We start from the raw sequence: 19,893 nt of genomic DNA, 5'->3' as shown, positions 1-19,893 counted from the left end.
AGTAACAGACTGAGTGGTCAATAGCCTGATCGTCCTCCTGCAAGAGCACAGCACCTGCGCCACACGCACTGGCGTCAACCTCTAATTTAAACGATCGCGTAAAGAGGGGCGCGGCGAGGACAGGTGCGCTACACAGTAACGCCTTGGCAGACACGAAGGCAGCCTGGCAAGCGGGGGACCAAACGAACGTTTTCAAAGGACTTACGAGACCTGTGAGAGGAGCCACCACATCAGAAAAGTTTCGACAGAAACCACGATAATACCCACACATTCCAAGAAAACGGCGCAGCGCTTTCTTGGACTGTGGGACCGGAAAATCAATGATCGCCTGCACTTTTTCTGCCAACGGACGCACTTCCCCCTGACCTACCTGTTTACCCAAATAGGTAACAGTGGCCTTGCCAAATTCACATTTTGCGAGGTTTAATGTGAGGGAAGCCTCACGGAGACGGCTGAAAATGAGGGACAGTGTGTGGAGATGATCGGACCAGGTGGAGGAGTAGGCAACTACATCATCTATATAAGCTTCGCAATTCTTGACGCCAGATAACACGATATGCATTAAACGTTGGAAAGTAGCGGGAGCATTTCGCAGCCCGAATGGCATAACGGTATACTGTAGGAAAGTGTCGGGTGTGACGAAAGCTGATATTTCTGAGGCCCGTGGTGTTAAAGGAACTTGCCAGTAACCTTTTAACAGGTCCAGCTTTGTCACAAATTTGGCGGAGCCTACACGATCTATGCAATCCTCCATCCTGGGGAGCGGAAAAGAGTCGGGTTTAGTAACTGCATTTACTTTTCTATTTCTTTTCAACACTGTTGTTTTTTATTGGTCGTCATGAAAAAAAACATAAGGGGTAACACTGTTTTCTATGTCAAATAAAATATAAGGGGCAACACTGTTGTTTTTTATTGGTCGTCATGAAAGAAAACATAAGAGGTCACACTGTTGTTTTTTATTGGTCGTCATGAAAAAAACCATAAGGGGTAACACTGTTGTTTTTTATTGGTCTTCATGAATAAAAACATAAGGGGTAACACTGTTGTTTTTCTTTGGTCGTCATGAAAAAACCACAACGGGTAACACTGTTGTTTTTCTTTGGTCGTAATGAAAAAACCACAAGGGGTAACACTGTCGTTTTTTATTGGTCGTCATGAAAAAAAACATAAGGGGTAACACTGTCGTTTTTTATTGGTCGTCATGAAAAAAAACATAAGGGGTAACACTGTCGTTTTTTAGTGGTCGTCATGAAAAAAAACATAAGGGGTAACACTGTCGTTTTTTATTGGTCGTCATGAAAAAAAACATAAGGGGTAACACTGTTGTTTTTCTTTGGTCGTAATGAAAAAACCACAAGGGGTAACACTGTCGTTTTTTATTGGTCGTCATGAAAAAAAACATAAGGGGTAACACTGTCGTTTTTTATTGGTCGTCATGAAAAAAAACATAAGGGGTAACACTGTTGTTTTTCTTTGGTCGTAATGAAAAAACCACAAGGGGTAACACTGTCGTTTTTTATTGGTCGTCATGAAAAAAAACATAAGGGGTAACACTGTGGTTTTTTATTGGTCGTCATGAAAAAAAACATAAGGGGTAACACTGTTGATATTTATCAAATAAAACATAGGGGGTAACACTGTTGTTTTTTATTGGTCGTCATGAAAAAAAACATAAGGGGTAACACTGTCGTTTTTTATTGGTCGTCATGAAAAAAAACATAAGGGGAAACACTGTCGTTTTTTATTGGTCGACATGAAAAAAAACATAAGGGGTAACACTGTCGTTTTTTATTGGTCGTCATGAAAAAAAACATAAGGGGTAACACTGTTGTTTTTCTTTGGTCGTAAATAAAAAACCACAAGGGGTAACACTGTCGTTTTTTTGATTGGTTGTCATGAAAAAAAACATAAGGGGTAACACTGTCGTTTTTTATTGGTCGTCATGAAAAAAAACATAAGGGGTAACACTGTCGTTTTTTATTGGTCGTCATGAAAAAAAACATAAGGGGTAACACTGTCGTTTTTTATTGGTCGTCATGAAAAAAAACATAAGGGGTAACACTGTCGTTTTTTATTGGTCGTCATGAAAAAAACCACAAGGGGTAACACTGTCGTTTTTTTGATTGGTTGTCATGAAAAAAAACATAAGGGGTAACACTGTCGTTTTTTATTGGTCGTCATGAAAAAAAACATAAGGGGTAACACTGTTGTTTTTTATTGGTCGTCATGAAAAAAAACATAAGGGGTAACACTGTCGTTTTTTATTGGTCGTCATGAAAAAAACCACAAGGGGTAACACTGTCGTTTTTTTGATTGGTTGTCATGAAAAAAAACATAAGGGGTAACACTGTCGTTTTTTATTGGTCGTCATGAAAAAAAACATAAGGGGTAACACTGTTGTTTTTTATTGGTCGTCATGAAAAAAAACATAAGGGGTAACACTGTTGTTTTTTATTGGTCGTCATGAAAAAAAACATAAGGGGTAACACTGTTGTCTATGTCAAATAAAATATAAGGGGTAACACTTGTTTTTTATTGGTCGTCATGAAAGAAAACATAAGGGTTTTTTTTGGTCGTCATGAATAAAAACATAAGGGGTAACACTGTTGTTTTTTATTGGTCGTCGTGAAAAAAAACATAAGGGGTAACACTGTTTTCTATGTCAAATAAAATATAAGGGGCAACACTGTTGTTTTTTATTGGTCGTCATGAAAGAAAACATAAGAGGTCACACTGTTGTTTTTTATTGGTCGTCATGAAAAAAACCATAAGGGGTAACACTGTTGTTTTTTATTGGTCTTCATGAATAAAAACATAAGGGGTAACACTGTTGTTTTTCTTTGGTCGTCATGAAAAAACCACAACGGGTAACACTGTTGTTTTTCTTTGGTCGTAATGAAAAAACCACAAGGGGTAACACTGTCGTTTTTTATTGGTCGTCATGAAAAAAAACATAAGGGGTAACACTGTCGTTTTTTATTGGTCGTCATGAAAAAAAACATAAGGGGTAACACTGTCGTTTTTTAGTGGTCGTCATGAAAAAAAACATAAGGGGTAATACTGTTGTTTTTTATTGGTCGTCATGAAAAAAACATAAGGGGTAACACTGTTGTTTTTCTTTGGTCGTCATGAAAAAACCACAACGGGTAACACTGTTGTTTTTCTTTGGTCGTAATGAAAAAACCACAAGGGGTAACACTGTCGTTTTTTATTGGTCGTCATGAAAAAAAACATAAGGGGTAACACTGTCGTTTTTTATTGGTCGTCATGAAAAAAAACATAAGGGGTAACACTGTTGTTTTTCTTTGGTCGTAATGAAAAAACCACAAGGGGTAACACTGTTGTTTTTTATTGGTCGTCATGAAAAAAAACATAAGGGGTAACACTGTCGTTTTTTATTGGTCGTCATGAAAAAAAACATAAGGGGTAACACTGTTGATATTTATCAAATAAAACATAGGGGGTAACACTGTCGTTTTTTATTGGTCGTCATGAAAAAACCACAAGGGGTAACACTGTCGTTTTTTATTGGTCGTCATGAAAAAAAACATAAGGGGTAACACTGTTGTTTTTTATTGGTCGTCATGAAAAAAAACATAAGGGGTAACACTGTTGTTTTTTATTGGTCGTCATGAAAAAAAACATAAGGGGTAACACTGTTGTTTTTTATTGGTCGTCATGAAAAAAAACATAAGGGGTAACACTGTCGTTTTTTATTGGTCGTCTTGAAAAAAAACATAAGGGGTAACACTGTTGTTTTTTATTGGTCGTCATGAAAAAAAACATAAGGGGTAACACTGTTGTTTTTTATTGGTCGTCATGAAAAAAAATAAAAGGGGTAACACTGTTGTCTATGTCAAATAAAATATAAGGGGTAACACTGTTGTTTTTTATTGGTCGTCATGAAAGAAAACATAAGAGGTAACACTGTTGTTTTTTATTGGTCGTCATGAAAAAAAACATAAGGGGTAACACTGTTGTTTTTTATTGGTCGTCATGAAAAAAAACATAAGGGGTAACACTGTCGTTTTTTATTGGTCGTCATGAAAAAAAACATAAGGGGTAATACTGTCGTTTTTTATTGGTCGTCATGAAAAAAAACATACGGGGTAACACTGTTGTTTTTTATTGGTCGTCATGAAAAAAAACATAAGGGGTAACACTGTCGTTTTTTATTGGTCGTCATGAAAAAAAACATAAGGGGTAACACTGTTGTTTTTTATTGGTCGTCATGAAAAAAAACATAAGGGGTAACACTGTTGTCTATGTCAAATAAAATATAAGGGGTAACACTTGTTTTTTATTGGTCGTCATGAAAGAAAACATAAGGGTTTTTTTTGGTCGTCATGAATAAAAACATAAGGGGTAACACTGTTGTTTTTTTGATTGGTTGTCATGAAAAAAAACATAAGGGGTAACACTGTCGTTTTTTATTGGTCGTCATGAAAAAAAACATAAGGGGTAACACTGTTGTTTTTTATTGGTCGTCATGAAAAAAAACATAAGGGGTAACACTGTTGTTTTTTATTGGTCGTCATGAAAAAAAACATAAGGGGTAACACTGTTGTCTATGTCAAATAAAATATAAGGGGTAACACTTGTTTTTTATTGGTCGTCATGAAAGAAAACATAAGGGGTTTTTTTGGTCGTCATGAATAAAAACATAAGGGGTAACACTGTTGTTTTTTATTGGTCGTCATGAAAAAAAACATAAGGGGTAACACTGTTTTCTATGTCAAATAAAATATAAGGGGCAACACTGTTGTTTTTTATTGGTCGTCATGAAAGAAAACATAAGAGGTCACACTGTTGTTTTTTATTGGTCGTCATGAAAAAAACCATAAGGGGTAACACTGTTGTTTTTTATTGGTCTTCATGAATAAAAACATAAGGGGTAACACTGTTGTTTTTCTTTGGTCGTCATGAAAAAACCACAACGGGTAACACTGTTGTTTTTCTTTGGTCGTAATGAAAAAACCACAAGGGGTAATACTGTTGTTTTTTATTGGTCGTCATGAAAAAAACATAAGGGGTAACACTGTTGTTTTTCTTTGGTCGTCATGAAAAAAAACATAAGGGGTAACACTGTCGTTTTTTATTGGTCGTCATGAAAAAACCACAAGGGGTAACACTGTCGTTTTTTATTGGTCGTCATGAAAAAAAACATAAGGGGTAACACTGTTGTTTTTTATTGGTCGTCATGAAAAAAAACATAAGGGGTAACACTGTTGTTTTTTATTGGTCGTCATGAAAAAAAACATAAGGGGTAACACTGTTGTTTTTTTGATTGGTTGTCATGAAAAAAAACATAAGGGGTAACACTGTCGTTTTTTATTGGTCGTCATGAAAAAAAACATAAGGGGTAACACTGTTGTTTTTTATTGGTCGTCATGAAAAAAAACATAAGGGGTAACACTGTTGTTTTTTATTGGTCGTCATGAAAAAAAACATAAGGGGTAACACTGTTGTCTATGTCAAATAAAATATAAGGGGTAACACTTGTTTTTTATTGGTCGTCATGAAAGAAAACATAAGGGTTTTTTTTGGTCGTCATGAATAAAAACATAAGGGGTAACACTGTTGTTTTTTATTGGTCGTCATGAAAAAAAACATAAGGGGTAACACTGTTTTCTATGTCAAATAAAATATAAGGGGCAACACTGTTGTTTTTTATTGGTCGTCATGAAAGAAAACATAAGAGGTCACACTGTTGTTTTTTATTGGTCGTCATGAAAAAAACCATAAGGGGTAACACTGTTGTTTTTTATTGGTCTTCATGAATAAAAACATAAGGGGTAACACTGTTGTTTTTCTTTGGTCGTCATGAAAAAACCACAACGGGTAACACTGTTGTTTTTCTTTGGTCGTAATGAAAAAACCACAAGGGGTAATACTGTTGTTTTTTATTGGTCGTCATGAAAAAAACATAAGGGGTAACACTGTGTTTTTTCTTTGGTCGTCATGAAAAAAAACATAAGGGGTAACACTGTCGTTTTTTATTGGTCGTCATGAAAAAACCACAAGGGGTAACACTGTCGTTTTTTATTGGTCGTCATGAAAAAAAACATAAGGGGTAACACTGTTGTTTTTTATTGGTCGTCATGAAAAAAAACATAAGGGGTAACACTGTTGTTTTTTATTGGTCGTCATGAAAAAAAACATAAGGGGTAACACTGTTGTTTTTTATTGGTCGTCATGAAAAAAAACATAAGGGGTAACACTGTTGATATTTATCAAATAAAACATAGGGGGTAACACTGTCGTTTTTTATTGGTCGTCATGAAAAAACCACAAGGGGTAACACTGTCGTTTTTTATTGGTCGTCATGAAAAAAAACATAAGGGGTAACACTGTTGTTTTTTATTGGTCGTCATGAAAAAAAACATAAGGGGTAACACTGTTGTTTTTTATTGGTCGTCATGAAAAAAAACATAAGGGGTAACACTGTTGTTTTTTATTGGTCGTCATGAAAAAAAACATAAGGGGTAACACTGTCGTTTTTTATTGGTCGTCTTGAAAAAAAACATAAGGGGTAACACTGTTGTTTTTTATTGGTCGTCATGAAAAAAAACATAAGGGGTAACACTGTTGTTTTTTATTGGTCGTCATGAAAAAAAACATAAGGGGTAACACTGTCGTTTTTTATTGGTCGTCTTGAAAAAAAACATAAGGGGTAACACTGTTGTTTTTTATTGGTCGTCATGAAAAAAAACATAAGGGGTAACACTGTTGTTTTTTATTGGTCGTCATGAAAAAAAATAAAAGGGGTAACACTGTTGTCTATGTCAAATAAAATATAAGGGGTAACACTGTTGTTTTTTATTGGTCGTCATGAAAGAAAACATAAGAGGTAACACTGTTGTTTTTTATTGGTCGTCATGAAAAAAAACATAAGGGGTAACACTGTTGTTTTTTATTGGTCGTCATGAAAAAAAACATAAGGGGTAACACTGTCGTTTTTTATTGGTCGTCATGAAAAAAAACATAAGGGGTAATACTGTCGTTTTTTATTGGTCGTCATGAAAAAAAACATACGGGGTAACACTGTTGTTTTTTATTGGTCGTCATGAAAAAAAACATAAGGGGTAACACTGTCGTTTTTTATTGGTCGTCATGAAAAAAAACATAAGGGGTAACACTGTTGTTTTTTATTGGTCGTCATGAAAAAAAACATAAGGGGTAACACTGTTGTCTATGTCAAATAAAATATAAGGGGTAACACTTGTTTTTTATTGGTCGTCATGAAAGAAAACATAAGGGGTTTTTTTGGTCGTCATGAATAAAAACATAAGGGGTAACACTGTTGTTTTTTATTGGTCGTCATGAAAAAAAACATGAGGGGTAACACTGTTGTCTTTTTCAAATAAAATATAAGGGGTAACACTGCGTATTTTATAGGTCGTCATGAAAAAAAACATACACACAGTGTTACTCCTTAAAATTGTGTATCTCAAATAAAATATAAGGGGCAACACTTGTTTTTCATCAGTCATCATGGGAAAAAAACATAAGGGGTAACACTGTCGTTTTTTATCTGTCGTCATGAAAAACCCATAAGGGGTAAACCCATACTGTCGAAATGTATCGAATAAAACATACGGGGTAACATACTCCATGTATCAGATATATATATAAAATTAATAAAGTACATTAGTGCAGCTTTTAATCTTTTATTGCTGACATCAAAACATTGCAAGAATGAAAGCATATATTTTAAACTTTAAACTAAGCTCCCGTAAATCTCAGAATAAAATGATACTACTGCAAACAGCTGTAAGAGCTAATATAAAAACCAAATATAATTTTACTATGGAGTACACCTCCCATAGGCCTAAGCAGTGTCCTGGAGGAGAAATCAAAGAAAATAGCTGTGAAAGAAAAGATTCAGAATGGCCTGTCTTGGTTTAAAGCCCAATCGCCACCACGACAAGGCGCAGGCCAGCAGTGGGAACATATAAGACTGGAAAAACATAAATGAGCACAAGACATAAGGCGAAGAGCACAAGACATAAGGCGTTTTACCTCTAATTATTATTTTTTTTCCTCCAGACTCAGGGTCTCAAATCTGTGCTCCAATAGATGATCTACCACATTCATGTTGTCGATTCGATTTCGGTTGTGTGCCTCCGGTATGTTTGTTAGCAAAGTTATCCTTCTCCTTCTCTTCTTCGCTACCGGACTTCTTGCGCGCGGCAACAGAGCAACACTCTGAGCATGCGCATTTCAATGTTTCAAGTCCAATACACATTGCATTGGGCTGGTGGGGCTAGAGCCCCTCTTGCCCCTCCAGACAAACTCAGCCGGATGAAGCAAGCCAGGGTCGACTAAAAATTAAATAAAAGTTTCTCTTATAAATTTTCTTTTCTTTTTTTCTTGTGAGAGTAGGTGGGGCCGAGCCCCACTAGCCCCTAATGACCAGTCGCCACTGACGATAAAGCATTTTTGCGCCGACAAGGACTTCATGATGCAGTGTTCAACATGTCTATAGGTACTTCTTTGAGGATTTTCAAGCGACTTTACTGCAGCATTTTCAAATGATTAGATCTTAAAGTAATCCCGAATACGCATGTATTAGGCTACTTTATAGGCAGTTAAAGACACTCACAGAGTTGTGTGTGTGTGTGTGTGTGTGTGTGTGTGTGTGTGTGTGTGTGTGTGTGTGTGTGTGTGTGTGTGTGTGTGTGTGTGTGCGTGTGTGTTGTACATCTGGCCTGTACTGCAGAGCCCTAATGACACCTCCGCTCATCTCACATCCTCCACTCTCCTATACATTTCCCCTCCTCTCCCCTCTCCTCATTCTTCTCCTTTCCTCTCATCCCTGCTCCCCTCCCTCCTACTCTTCTCTCTCCTCATCATGGTCATCTTACTCTGACCTCTAAATGTCCAGCTCTCAAGTGAATGCAAGCTTCTCTTTGGATTTTGAGAAAAGCATTTCTCGTTTATTAAAAACTTCTCAGAAAGAGATTTCAATCATAATTTTGCCGATTCAGAGAAACACAACACTTTTTCCTCATAAAACTTTTCTCAGAATTCTGAGATTATAATCCTGTTCATTTCGAAAAACAGGACATTTCTTTCTCAATTTCTTTACGCACTATTTGGAGATCATTTTAAAACAATACCTAAATTGAAAGACTGACCAATGGTGGTGTATTTTTGGCCCGTCCTGGGATCGTGGGCTCTTAAGGGCGGATAATGGTTCCACGTCCACGCAACGCAAGGACCACGTGATCGCCTCGACGGAAGGTTAACATTTTTTGGAGGCGCACTTCAAGGGCTGATTATGGATCCACGTTCCCGCAACGCAATGACCATGTAGACGCTTCGACAAAGTCGTGAACGTTTATGGTTCTGCTTCGGGTTTTGGTAGGCGGACCAATCACAGCTCTTGCTGCTGCGTCACCTCGACAGAAGGTTATGCTTTCCTTACGGGGGACACAAGGAGCGTCCGCAAGGACGTAAGGTGTCCGTGACCCCCTTGCGTTGCGTGAACGTGGGACCATAATCAGCCCATAAAGGTCCATAACCCTAATCCTAAAACCAAACTTGTGTAAGGCTGCATCGCCGCTCCTGGATAAAGGGCTGTACAAATAAAGTTGTCTAGACCCTCATCCAGAGCTGGTCAAAGTGCACTTAGGATGATAACTCCGCCTGGATGGCCCAGATGGCCCCACTATAAAGCTGAAGTCTGGATCGATTAGCCAGAGTGTTCACCGTTAAACCAAGACCACAGAATAAAGATGAGAGCTTTGATATTGCTGTGTATGGCGGGTATTATTTTAGCACAACCAAAAGGAAGTGGGGTAAGATGTTATTCTTATATTGTATATTTTATATTTAACCCTATGTTCTAAGATAATATTTCATTAATATGTCAACATAAAATACATATATTTATATAATAACAAATTAGGGTTTGAATGGCATCTTTTCTTTAAAGTTAACAAGGCTGTGAAAAGGGAAGCTTAGTCTAATGTTTTAATGCTGTGTAATGTAGTGGTGTAGACATAGCCTACATAGGGAGACATTCTTATCGGATCCACTTTTATGACGCGGGAATCTGTAAACAGTGTTGTTTTAGTTTGTTTAACGGTCAATGGCAACGGAACTAAAGGAACTGAGTTAACGCATTATTAAAAGTTTTTTAAGTAAAGTTTAGAGTAAAGTCAATAATTTCTAAATAAAATACTTGTATTTGTGCACAATTGATTTTCTTGTTTCATGCCAGCAGCGTGTGGAACGCCAGGTGAGGTCAAAAGTTGACAAATCACGTCAACCAACAGGAGACGTGGTACGTGGACTTTCCTTTTACCCAATACCTTCACAGCAGTGGCACCGTCACATTAAGTGCAGTGGCCTTGGGGCGGCACATACGAAGACAGCATGTAGGAAACCATGTGCAATTCTATAATGAATGTTGCATTTTCTTCGTTTCAGTGGAAAGACTATACTGGTTTTGAGTTCTACGGGTCAAAGAAAAAGAATTCCACCCCAACAATGGTTGTTCCTAATGATTCCAACCCAACAATGATTGTTCCTAATGATTCCAACCCAACAATGATTGTTCTTAATGATTCCAACCCAACAATGATTGTTCTTAATGATTCCAACCCAACAATGATTGTTCTTAATGATTCCAACCCAACAATGATTGTTCTTAATGATTCCAACCCAACAATGATTGTTCCTAATGATTCCAACCCAACAATGATTGTTCTTAATGATTCCAACCCAACAATGATTGTTCCTAATGATTCCAACCCAACAATGATTGTTCCTAATGATTCCAACCCAACAATGATTGTTCCTAATGATTCCAACCCAACAATGATTCCATTTCCAACCCCACCATGATTGATTCTAATGATTCAAACTCAACAATGGATGAACCGTATAATCGACCGCAAAGCCATTTGTATTAAAAATGTAACAACCTGCTTAGATAAGTGCAAAGCTGAACAACCCAACTAATTGTCTTCAGTCGATGTGTTATCATAGGACTATAATTAATATTTCCCCACACATTATAACCATGGAACCAGGACTCCAGCAGACACGCAGACATTCAAATGAATGGTTACCTGACTGCATCTGTATACCATGAATCATTTTATGAAAATAAAGTCTTTGTTCAATATCAAGTTAATCCCTACCAACAAAAATGGTCCACATATTTTATTCCTGCTCAAACGACAGATCGATTCGAGACAAGCCGGCAGTCACCAGGATCACTTTATTGTCTTGTTACGGTTTGTGTTGACAGGACTACTTCCACCTGTGCATATATAGAGGCAGATGTTCAGTTGTCAACTAGTGCCAACTTAAGTTTGTAATACCAAAACAATTATCGAGAAGTACATGGTGGTCTGCCTAATTATGGACTATGTTAATTAGCAAAGTAGACTGTAGTGGGTCCTAAATTAAGCCTGTCCAGAAGTTTTTGAATATACTGTTTATTTTTAAAAGAAAAATCACAATCAAATCCAGATGTCTAATACGGGGAATGTGTTTCACTACACAGAGGACCAATATTAACCACACCGTAAAGCATTTGAACTGGAAATAGGATTTTAGATCTGTCCATAGAACCCAGAGGTGGTGTTGCTGACTAGCGAGTCGACCCCTGTAACATCCATGATCGCATGGCAACCAAACCAAAAAACTAGAAAACTAAAAACATGGAAAGACGTTGAAGTAGGACTGATTAAATACGCCGTTGGAGTGGAGCCCAGAAGCGTTAGGAGGATCACAGTGCGAGTGTGGAGGACAGACCACCTGGTTGTTTTCCTTCTGTGCTCCAAAGATCCAGAGACACCACATCAGGCGTCTGGGCTTTTCTTGAAAAGAGTAAGGCCACGTTTAACAGCACTTCTAAATCACCACCACGACACTTTTTTATTTCTCCTCCATTAGATCTTTTACAGTCTCACCATGAAGAACAAAAACACAGAATGAAAGCAGCCATCTTGCATGTAAGGGCTAGATGTTGTAAACCCCTCCCCCCTCCTCCCCTCCACAGCAAGTAGTTCAGTCCACTCAGCCTTGCTGTTGCCTGCCTGCCCACCCCACTGAGTGTCCAAACCACATCGTCCACACCCACCCAACAGAAACTTAACAAAAAAAACACCACCTGTGATTGGGGCAGAGGAGCCATCTTGCAAAAAAAAAAAATTGATATATTTCAACGCAAGTTCATAAAATCATCTGGACACGGAGTCATCTTAAACACCCTGGGGGTCCAGAGAGAGAAAGCCACCGCATGTCCGCTGGGTTTCATCCCCCAGAGAAGCACAGCGATGGGGGCCGCGGCGGTGGTAGAAGGTATGGGTGCTTGGTTGGGTCAATTCTGGTTCTTTTCTCTATTTGCCCCATGGTGGTGGCGGTGGACTCACAGCCTGCAGCGCTGCCACCGGGTGTGTTAGCAGTCAGTCAACGTGAGGGGGAGGGGCGGGGGCTTCAGGGGAGGTTGGTTCCATGTGGAATTCAGTTGTGCGTGTGCGTAGGACAGAGTGTGTGTGTAAGAGTGTGTGTGCGTGTATGAGTGTTTGTGTTAGACGGTGGCAGCGCAAAAGTTGTCAGGACTGCATTGTACATGGCTGGCTAGAGTTCATCTTCCTTCTTTGGGGGGCAGGGCCGGACCACCCTATGAGGGAGGGGGCGGGGTTTCAAAAGGGGGCAGCTCTACTTATCCCCCAAGATGGCGTACTGGTTGTCGAGCTGCAATTGCTGCTGAGTAGCTCCGCCGCCTTCTTCTCTGCCGCGGGTTTTGTGCTTCACCACCTCAAAGGTCTTCTCTAACTCCCGGTCTCTTGAGAGGAGAAAACCAACAGGTTAACAAACAGACCACCTCATCCCAAGGGTAACCTCATCCTCATCAGGGTAACCTCATCAAGACAAGGAGCACCTCGTCCCCATAAGGGACCTCATAAGGATTGATGCGTTGAGCAAGTTGCTAACTGCTTAACAAACTAGCGAGGTGAAGTGCAGAGCAACAGCAGGCCCCCCAGTGTTTAGCAGGATAGTTTAGCTGAAAAGTCTGTTGCCGTATGACAAGACATGCAGGAATTTGACGTGAAGAGGTGCATATATTAAATAGAGGAATATTCAAATAGAAAATAAAACAGGCCAAACTAAGTGATGTGGGGAGGGTACTGGGTATAACATTTAGTAGGTAATTAAATTTATGTGCAGAGAATACAGCGAGAGGATTTATTATGACTGTATAGCAGCCGCATACAGTACTGAGATTCACATGCGATGGGCCGTGGATTAGGGCGTCTGCTGAATGTGCGGCCAGGTGTGAGGGTTCTTACTTGCGCGTCTCCACGTGCTTGGATGTGGCCAGCAGAGAGGGAAACTGGGTGTCGCTGTAGATCTCAGGGGGCCCATGGGCGGGGCCTCGTTTGTTGCTGGTCAGCCGCGCCCCCGGGGGGCGGTACACCCCGCTGGGCTTCGACTCTGGCACCTCCTCCTCTTCTGCAGAACCAACCCTCAGTTACACACTTGACTTGTGTTGTTTACTTTAGACACCTGTCTACATACACACTTTGTACCAATTTTCTAATGTCTATGTATTCATATCATGTGTATATTTTTTGTGTTACTTGCCCTTGTTTTCCAACACTACAAGTTCAGTATATTTTCCACAAATGTTGGATTTTACCTTTGTTTATATTCAGAGTTGGTTAAACCAATGAGCCTTAGAAATGTCTTCTATGTGTCACGTTAGAACTCCCCGGCAGACTGTTCTGGGTTCGCTTCTCCAAGTCTACCTCTAGATGCCCATACCCCTACCTGCTCCCGAATGACCTGTATCTGTACTCACTGCATCTTTGGAGAGATGCTTCTCCCAAACGCCTAATTTTGATGGACGGGCGGGAGCTCAAAATGATCTCTTTAAGCTACAACATTAACATGAGGTCCAATTTAGCAAATACTTTATCCGAGGAAATGGAGTTAAAGCTGTAGGAACAAGCACTTGAAAGCGCTCCGCTAGTTGATACAACACTGAGCTGTCAAGCATCCGGCAACCAACCAGGAGAAGTGGCCACTAGGGGGGTGTGGTGTTCTGACTCACCCACGGGTGCAGCGGGCTGGGGTTGGGCACCGGACTTGTTCCAGGGTCCGGACATTTTGTCTCCACTGACCAGGATGATCTCTCCATCCTCACCCACCTCCTCCTTCTCGTACTCCTCCTCCTCTCTTTCGTCACTGCCGGCAACCAGAGGAATCACGTTCAGAGAGATTTTAAGGGGCACAACATGCTACCTAAAGACCACACTTCTGGGACCTGGTAACCTCAGTTATCATGCATTTGTAAGTGTTTGTGTGTATAAGCAAAGACAAAAGCTTGGATATCATGCTTTGGATTGCCTAAATGGAAAATTTGTAATGGGGTGGTTCACGTCATACTTTGGAACCGCATTTCTGTTTGTATATTGTTAAAATACAAACAAACTAATTACCATGTCATTGTAATCCTATGCTTTTGTAATACTTGGTTTGAAACGGCTAAGTGCATTAATTTCTATATGACTAACTGTTGCACAACAGAGGAATAAGGAATAAAGATGAGCTCTCTGAAAGCTCAGCAACAAGGCGGCTCAGTGATTTGTGGCTTTTGGAAAATAACGGACATCTGTGGCACTGACGTTAGGCACACAAGGGATTCTTGTGAGCAGGAGTAAACATGGTTGGTTTGGTTAGTTTAATTTTGGGGTGTCAGCAATGTGGATAAACATTTACACACTACTACGCATTGAACCAACCTGCTGCGTTCTGGATAATATCTTACCTGATCTGTAGAGCTTGGAGCCGCAGGCCGCTGTAGTCTACCTCCTTCTGCTCGAACTCCTTCCACTCCTCGTCCTCCTTCCCGCAAACAAAGACCACGGATAGACGGAGACAGAGTATAGCCGAGTTAACCTCCCATTATGACCTCTACCACATAGACCATTTCAGTGACAAAACGAATGTATAAAAAAAATACATCTTTAATGGAGATTTTCCCGTTTGTAGCGACCCCGGCTGTTGCAGAGAGCCCCCCGTCCCCGATGAAGACACGTATGCTTAGTCTGTCGGGCGGCACCAGGCCACCCTTGTGCCCCTTTACACGTCGTGTTTGGAGGATACATCAAAGCACTCTACTATAAAGTAGTAAATAGGAAGTTTAACTGAGGCTGTCAACGCCCAGATCCCCGCACAATGGCGGTGCGGCCTAAGAGACCCACCTACCCAGAACCCGCGGACGGCTAGCGTCCAGAGCTAATCTAACGAGGACCACGACCTCGCCGACTGGGACCAGAGAGGCTCCATCATACTGGACGGACACCTGCGAAGTGTCTGCCTTACATGAGCCAACACATATGAATCCTTTGGACATGTTTTGTACGGTGAAGATGAGACGGGGAGAACTTAGTTGGATAACACCGGTGTGTGGGAGTCTGCCAGCTGGGCCGCATTTACCTTCTCAACGGGCGCGTCTGGGTTCTCATTTTTGGCAGATTTTTCCTTTTCTTTCTTTATCTTTTTTACAAGGACGGTCTGGGTGGGGACCGGAGTCGACTCTTTGGTCTTCGTCTTCTCTTTCTTCTTCTTTTTATCCCTTTTGGCAAAGAAATCGTCCAGGCTCTTCTCCGCTACATCCGCCATTTTCCCCCTAAAGCAACGCCGCTACCGCTAGTTAGCTCACACAGCGATGGGAGATATCAACAACCGGAAGTCGCGACAGCTGATAAAACCAGATAAAACCCGGAGAGTTCTCACTCGGCTAGTCAATTTGGGGTTTTTGAAAGAAATTATACGTGTTCAACGTGTTTGCTTTGGGAATAAGGTAACAGCTGCACCAGTGAATCGCATGGACCATGCGATGGATAGAGTCTCTCTGTACCGGAACAACTTCCCCTGCCGCCCGGAAGTGTGCAACTTGCCGGCGTTTTGCACGCAAATCTCTTGTAGACTCGGGTATACGGCTTATATGTCACTTATGTCAAATGTTATGTAAATAGGATGAAGTCATGAGAAAAACGTTCTATCTTTTATTTTATTCATATCAATGACGGCTTAGGGAAGATTCCCACACTGTCCATGAAAGGCTTAATAGGCTGCCAGAAAAACGTGTACACATTATACTATACTATACTATACTATACTATACTATACTATACTATACTATACTATACTATACTATACTATACTATAACATGCTATATTATACTTACCTATCATCTCTTTATTACTCTAGTTATTAGAACGCGTATATTATTGTGTAGTTTATTTACATTGATATGTTGAATTAATTACGTCCAACACAAAGTGTGGTTTGCCACGTCAACAAGGCGAATTAAATTAGTAAAATATATTTAGTCTACATAGTATCAGAGATATGGTCCACCAGGTCCAATAGCTGTTCCAACTGACCATGAATGCATAGGATTACAAAGACGACATTCTAGCTTCACAAGCTGCTGTTTTGCTTGGTCAGCAAGGCAAAGCCTCAGAGCACAGCTGAATTACATTGTGCTATCTTTCTATCTATCTAACTATCAATCTTTCTATTTATCTATCACTCGCCTGCCTCTATAAGTGTATCTATCTATCAATCTCTGTCTATGTATATATTCATCCATCCATTTATCTGTGTATCTATCTAGCTATCGCTATCTATCTATCTATCTATCTATCTATCTATCTATCTATCTATCTATCTATCTATCTATCTATCTATCTATCTATCTATCTATCTATCTATCCATCCATCCATCCATCCATGGGTGCATCTCAATTAAATAGAATAGTGTGGAAAAGTTCTTTAATTTCCATAATTCGACTTAAAAAGTAAATTATATAGATTTTTTCCACCAACAGTGAAAATTTTCAAGCCTTAATTTATAGTAATATTGATGATTATGGCTTACAGCTCAAGAAAACCACTATCCCAGAAAACTAGCAATTATATGCACTCAGTACTTGGTTGGGGCTCCTTTTGCAGGAATTACTGCATGCATCATTGTGAGGTGGCATGGAGTAGATCAGCCTGTGGCCCTGCTGAGGTGTTATGGAAGCCCAGGTTGCTTCGATAGCAGCCTTCTGCTCTTCTGCATTGTTGTGTGTCGTGTCTCATCATCCTCTTGACAATACCCCATACATTCTTTATGGGGTTCAGGTCAGGTGAGTTTCCTGGCCAATCAAGCTCAGTAATACTATGGTCATTAAACCAGGTATTGGTACTTTTGGTAGTGTGGGCAGATGCCAAGTCCTGCTGGAAAATGAAATGAGCGACAGACCAATGAGCGAAAGACTAGGTCTTTTAGCCAAGTTGAGACGCTTCTGACGTTGTCTCTGGTTGAGGAATGGCTTGACACAAGGAATGCGACAGTTGTAGTAGCACATATCCTGGATATGTCTGTGTGGTGAATCTTGATGCACTGACTCCTGCCTCACTCCACTCCTTGTGATGCTCCCATAGAATTTTGAATGGCTTTTGCTTGACAATCCTCTCAGGGTTTGTCAGGGGTGTCAATGTCTTCTGCACAACTGTCCAGTCAGCATTCTTTCCCATGATTGTGAAGCCTACTGAACCAGACTGAGAGACCATTTTTACAACTTTTCACAATATTCAAATTCTCTGAGACACTGAATTTGGGGTTTTCATGAATTGTAAGCCATAATCATTCAAATGAATACAAATAAAGGCTTGACATTTTTCACTTTGGGCGTAACAAATCTATGAGTTTCACTTTTAAATTGAATGATTGAAATTAAGAATTTTCTGATTTATTGAGATGCACCTGTAGCTATCACTCTACCTCTCTATCTGGCTGTCACTCTGTGTGCCTATCTATCGCTCCCTCTGTCTAGATGACATATTGATAAGAGAAAGTACACGTCATCCGATCATAAATAGAAAACATTTCTTCGGGAATATCTGCAATAAAGTTTATTCTTTGATACGATAAATTAGAAAATAATCTGCGTTTTATATTTTATTGCTCAGCAGTAAAAAGTACAGTGCATGCCAGAGTAGAAAAATACATCACATTGAACAACCCGTCTCCCCCAAAGTCCTGTCCGAGTCCCTGGGAAACGCCACAGTCCACCACAAGCCAGAGTGTGAACATCCAGTTCAGCAGATATCAGCACATAATTCGATCAGTTTGAGACAACACCTGACCACACAGGTTGTTGGTTCTTCAGCCACGATGCAGACAGACAGCAGGAGATTCTCCCAGTGAAACCCCCAGCAAGGCAGAATAAAACTGGTGTAGACAGTTTCCTAATGAGTATAAAACACTTGTTTATTGAACTGCCTCTGAGAGAGCTCACAGTGAGATATATATATATATATATATATATATATATATATATATATATAAAAATAAAAACAGTACTTATTGAACTGCACTCTCTTAGATGTTAAAAGGCATGTTTATATAGAGCTCAGAAGTCCCTCTACAGACCACAATACACACATGTAGCAACAAGTGGACTGAATGACAGACAAAAGGAATGACACAAATGATAAACATCGTGAAAGACTGACAAGTCTTTGACTGACGGGACAGTCATGCAGAACAAACACACAGATTGCGATGAAAATAAATGCAAAGCGCAAAGCAAAGTCTTTCTGCAACACCCACATCCAACATATTTCAAGTGCAGTTAAAAAAAAAGGACACACACACACACACACACACACACACACACACACACACACACACACACACACACACACACACACACACACACACACACACACACACACACACACACACACACACACACACACACACACACACGAGAACTTATTTTACATGAGCTGAGATTTGTGGCTCCTTGTTGGACTGAACCTGCTCACACGTGGTGGAGGAGGGGGTGGTGATGGGGTTGGTGGTGGAGGAAGTGGGGGGGAAGGGTTTAGGATGTAGGTGGTTGTAATGCTGGTGGTTATGGGTGTGGTGGTGGAGGAGGAGGTGGTGGTGGAGATGATGGTGATGGGGTTGAGGGTGTTGACGGAGATGGGTGGTGAATGATGGAGTTCCCGCCATGCAGGCACTACATCACAGACCACCACCAAATGCTGCTTGGTTAAGTCACAAAACAATTGTATTTTATTTAACTAAAGACATCCAAACGTTTTACATCAACATGTCTGCCCCATCATAGCCAAGCCCTCTCTGGCACATCATAGCCCAGCCCAGCCCGTAACGTTGGTGCACAATTCAAGTTCAACAGGTGAAATGTGTTGGAATTACTTAGGGGACCAAATAAAACGTTGAACACTGACCAGATTCTATGCAGCGTACTTCTCTCTAAAGCAGGGTTCACATGGCCACGTTCACAGTGTACTTACCATCAAGCCACTGACCAAAACAAAACTACATATACTCTGTACTTTAAAAAGACATAAAAACCCTTGTAACAATTACATTTTTTGTAGAAAATGTACATCAGAAAAATATGCAGGCGCATAGCAAATAGTCTGTTTAACTTTGCGCTTTTTCTTCTCTCTCGTCTTCGTGAATATACAGTAGTATAAAGTTGAGTCTGTGTGAATATTAACCATACATATATATCTATACAGATATATAAAATAGTTGTGAACAGCAGGTGGGTGACAAAGGAGCAAGGTGTTTGCGAGGGACCTTTTATTTTCACGGTCCTCTAGTTCTCTGAGAAACTTTTATTTTGAAGGTCCTCGAAGGTAGCGCGGCAAGGTTATTTTCCCCGCTAGATGTTGGAGGCTTTGTCTCTGTTGATGAACAGCGTCTCCTGGCAGAATGGGTTCACCAGCACCACACTGCTGCCACTGTAGTCCCCGTTAGGAGGCAGGCAGGTGTCCTGCTCCTAGCGCGCACACACACACACACACACACACACACACACACACACACA

At 40.1% G+C, this 19,893-nt stretch overlaps 2 protein-coding genes and 1 long non-coding RNA gene across 5 annotated transcripts in view; 1 reads left to right on the top strand and 2 right to left on the bottom strand.

Moving 5' to 3' along the window:
- Nucleotides 1–9,647: 9,647 nt before the first annotated feature.
- Nucleotides 9,648–10,557, top strand: LOC132452998 (uncharacterized). The gene is made up of 3 exons (XR_009524549.1): nt 9,648–9,803; nt 10,232–10,291; nt 10,438–10,557. It is a non-coding gene; the product is annotated as an uncharacterized LOC132452998 (long non-coding RNA).
- A 659-nt stretch (nt 10,558–11,216) lies between these two features.
- On the bottom strand, nt 11,217–15,919 carry cdv3 (carnitine deficiency-associated gene expressed in ventricle 3). Its single transcript, XM_060045860.1, has 5 exons — nt 15,466–15,919; nt 14,795–14,868; nt 14,078–14,211; nt 13,314–13,476; nt 11,217–12,808 (listed from the first exon to the last, which is right to left on the bottom strand). The coding sequence occupies exons 1-5, from the start codon at nt 15,649–15,651 to the stop codon at nt 12,682–12,684; spliced, it is 684 nt and encodes a 227-aa protein (XP_059901843.1). The 5' UTR covers nt 15,652–15,919; the 3' UTR covers nt 11,217–12,681.
- Nucleotides 15,920–17,923: 2,004 nt separating this feature from the next.
- Nucleotides 17,924–19,893, bottom strand: part of tmem108 (transmembrane protein 108) — a 36,326-nt gene continuing 34,356 nt past the window's right edge. For 2 of the 3 annotated variants that reach the window (XM_060045858.1, XM_060045856.1), the window contains exon 5: nt 17,924–19,845. In XM_060045858.1, the coding sequence (XP_059901841.1) occupies nt 19,729–19,845 (117 nt within the window). In that variant the 3' untranslated portion in view covers nt 17,924–19,728. The remainder of the gene's footprint in view (nt 19,846–19,893) is intronic. The other variant, XM_060045857.1, reaches the window with a different exon arrangement.

Source organism: Gadus macrocephalus, chromosome 23, assembly GCF_031168955.1.
Source record: "Gadus macrocephalus chromosome 23, ASM3116895v1".
Taxonomy (NCBI): Eukaryota; Metazoa; Chordata; class Actinopteri; order Gadiformes; family Gadidae; genus Gadus; species Gadus macrocephalus.
Note: the sequence above shows the minus strand (reverse complement) of the source record. Positions and strands in the feature narration are given on the sequence as shown.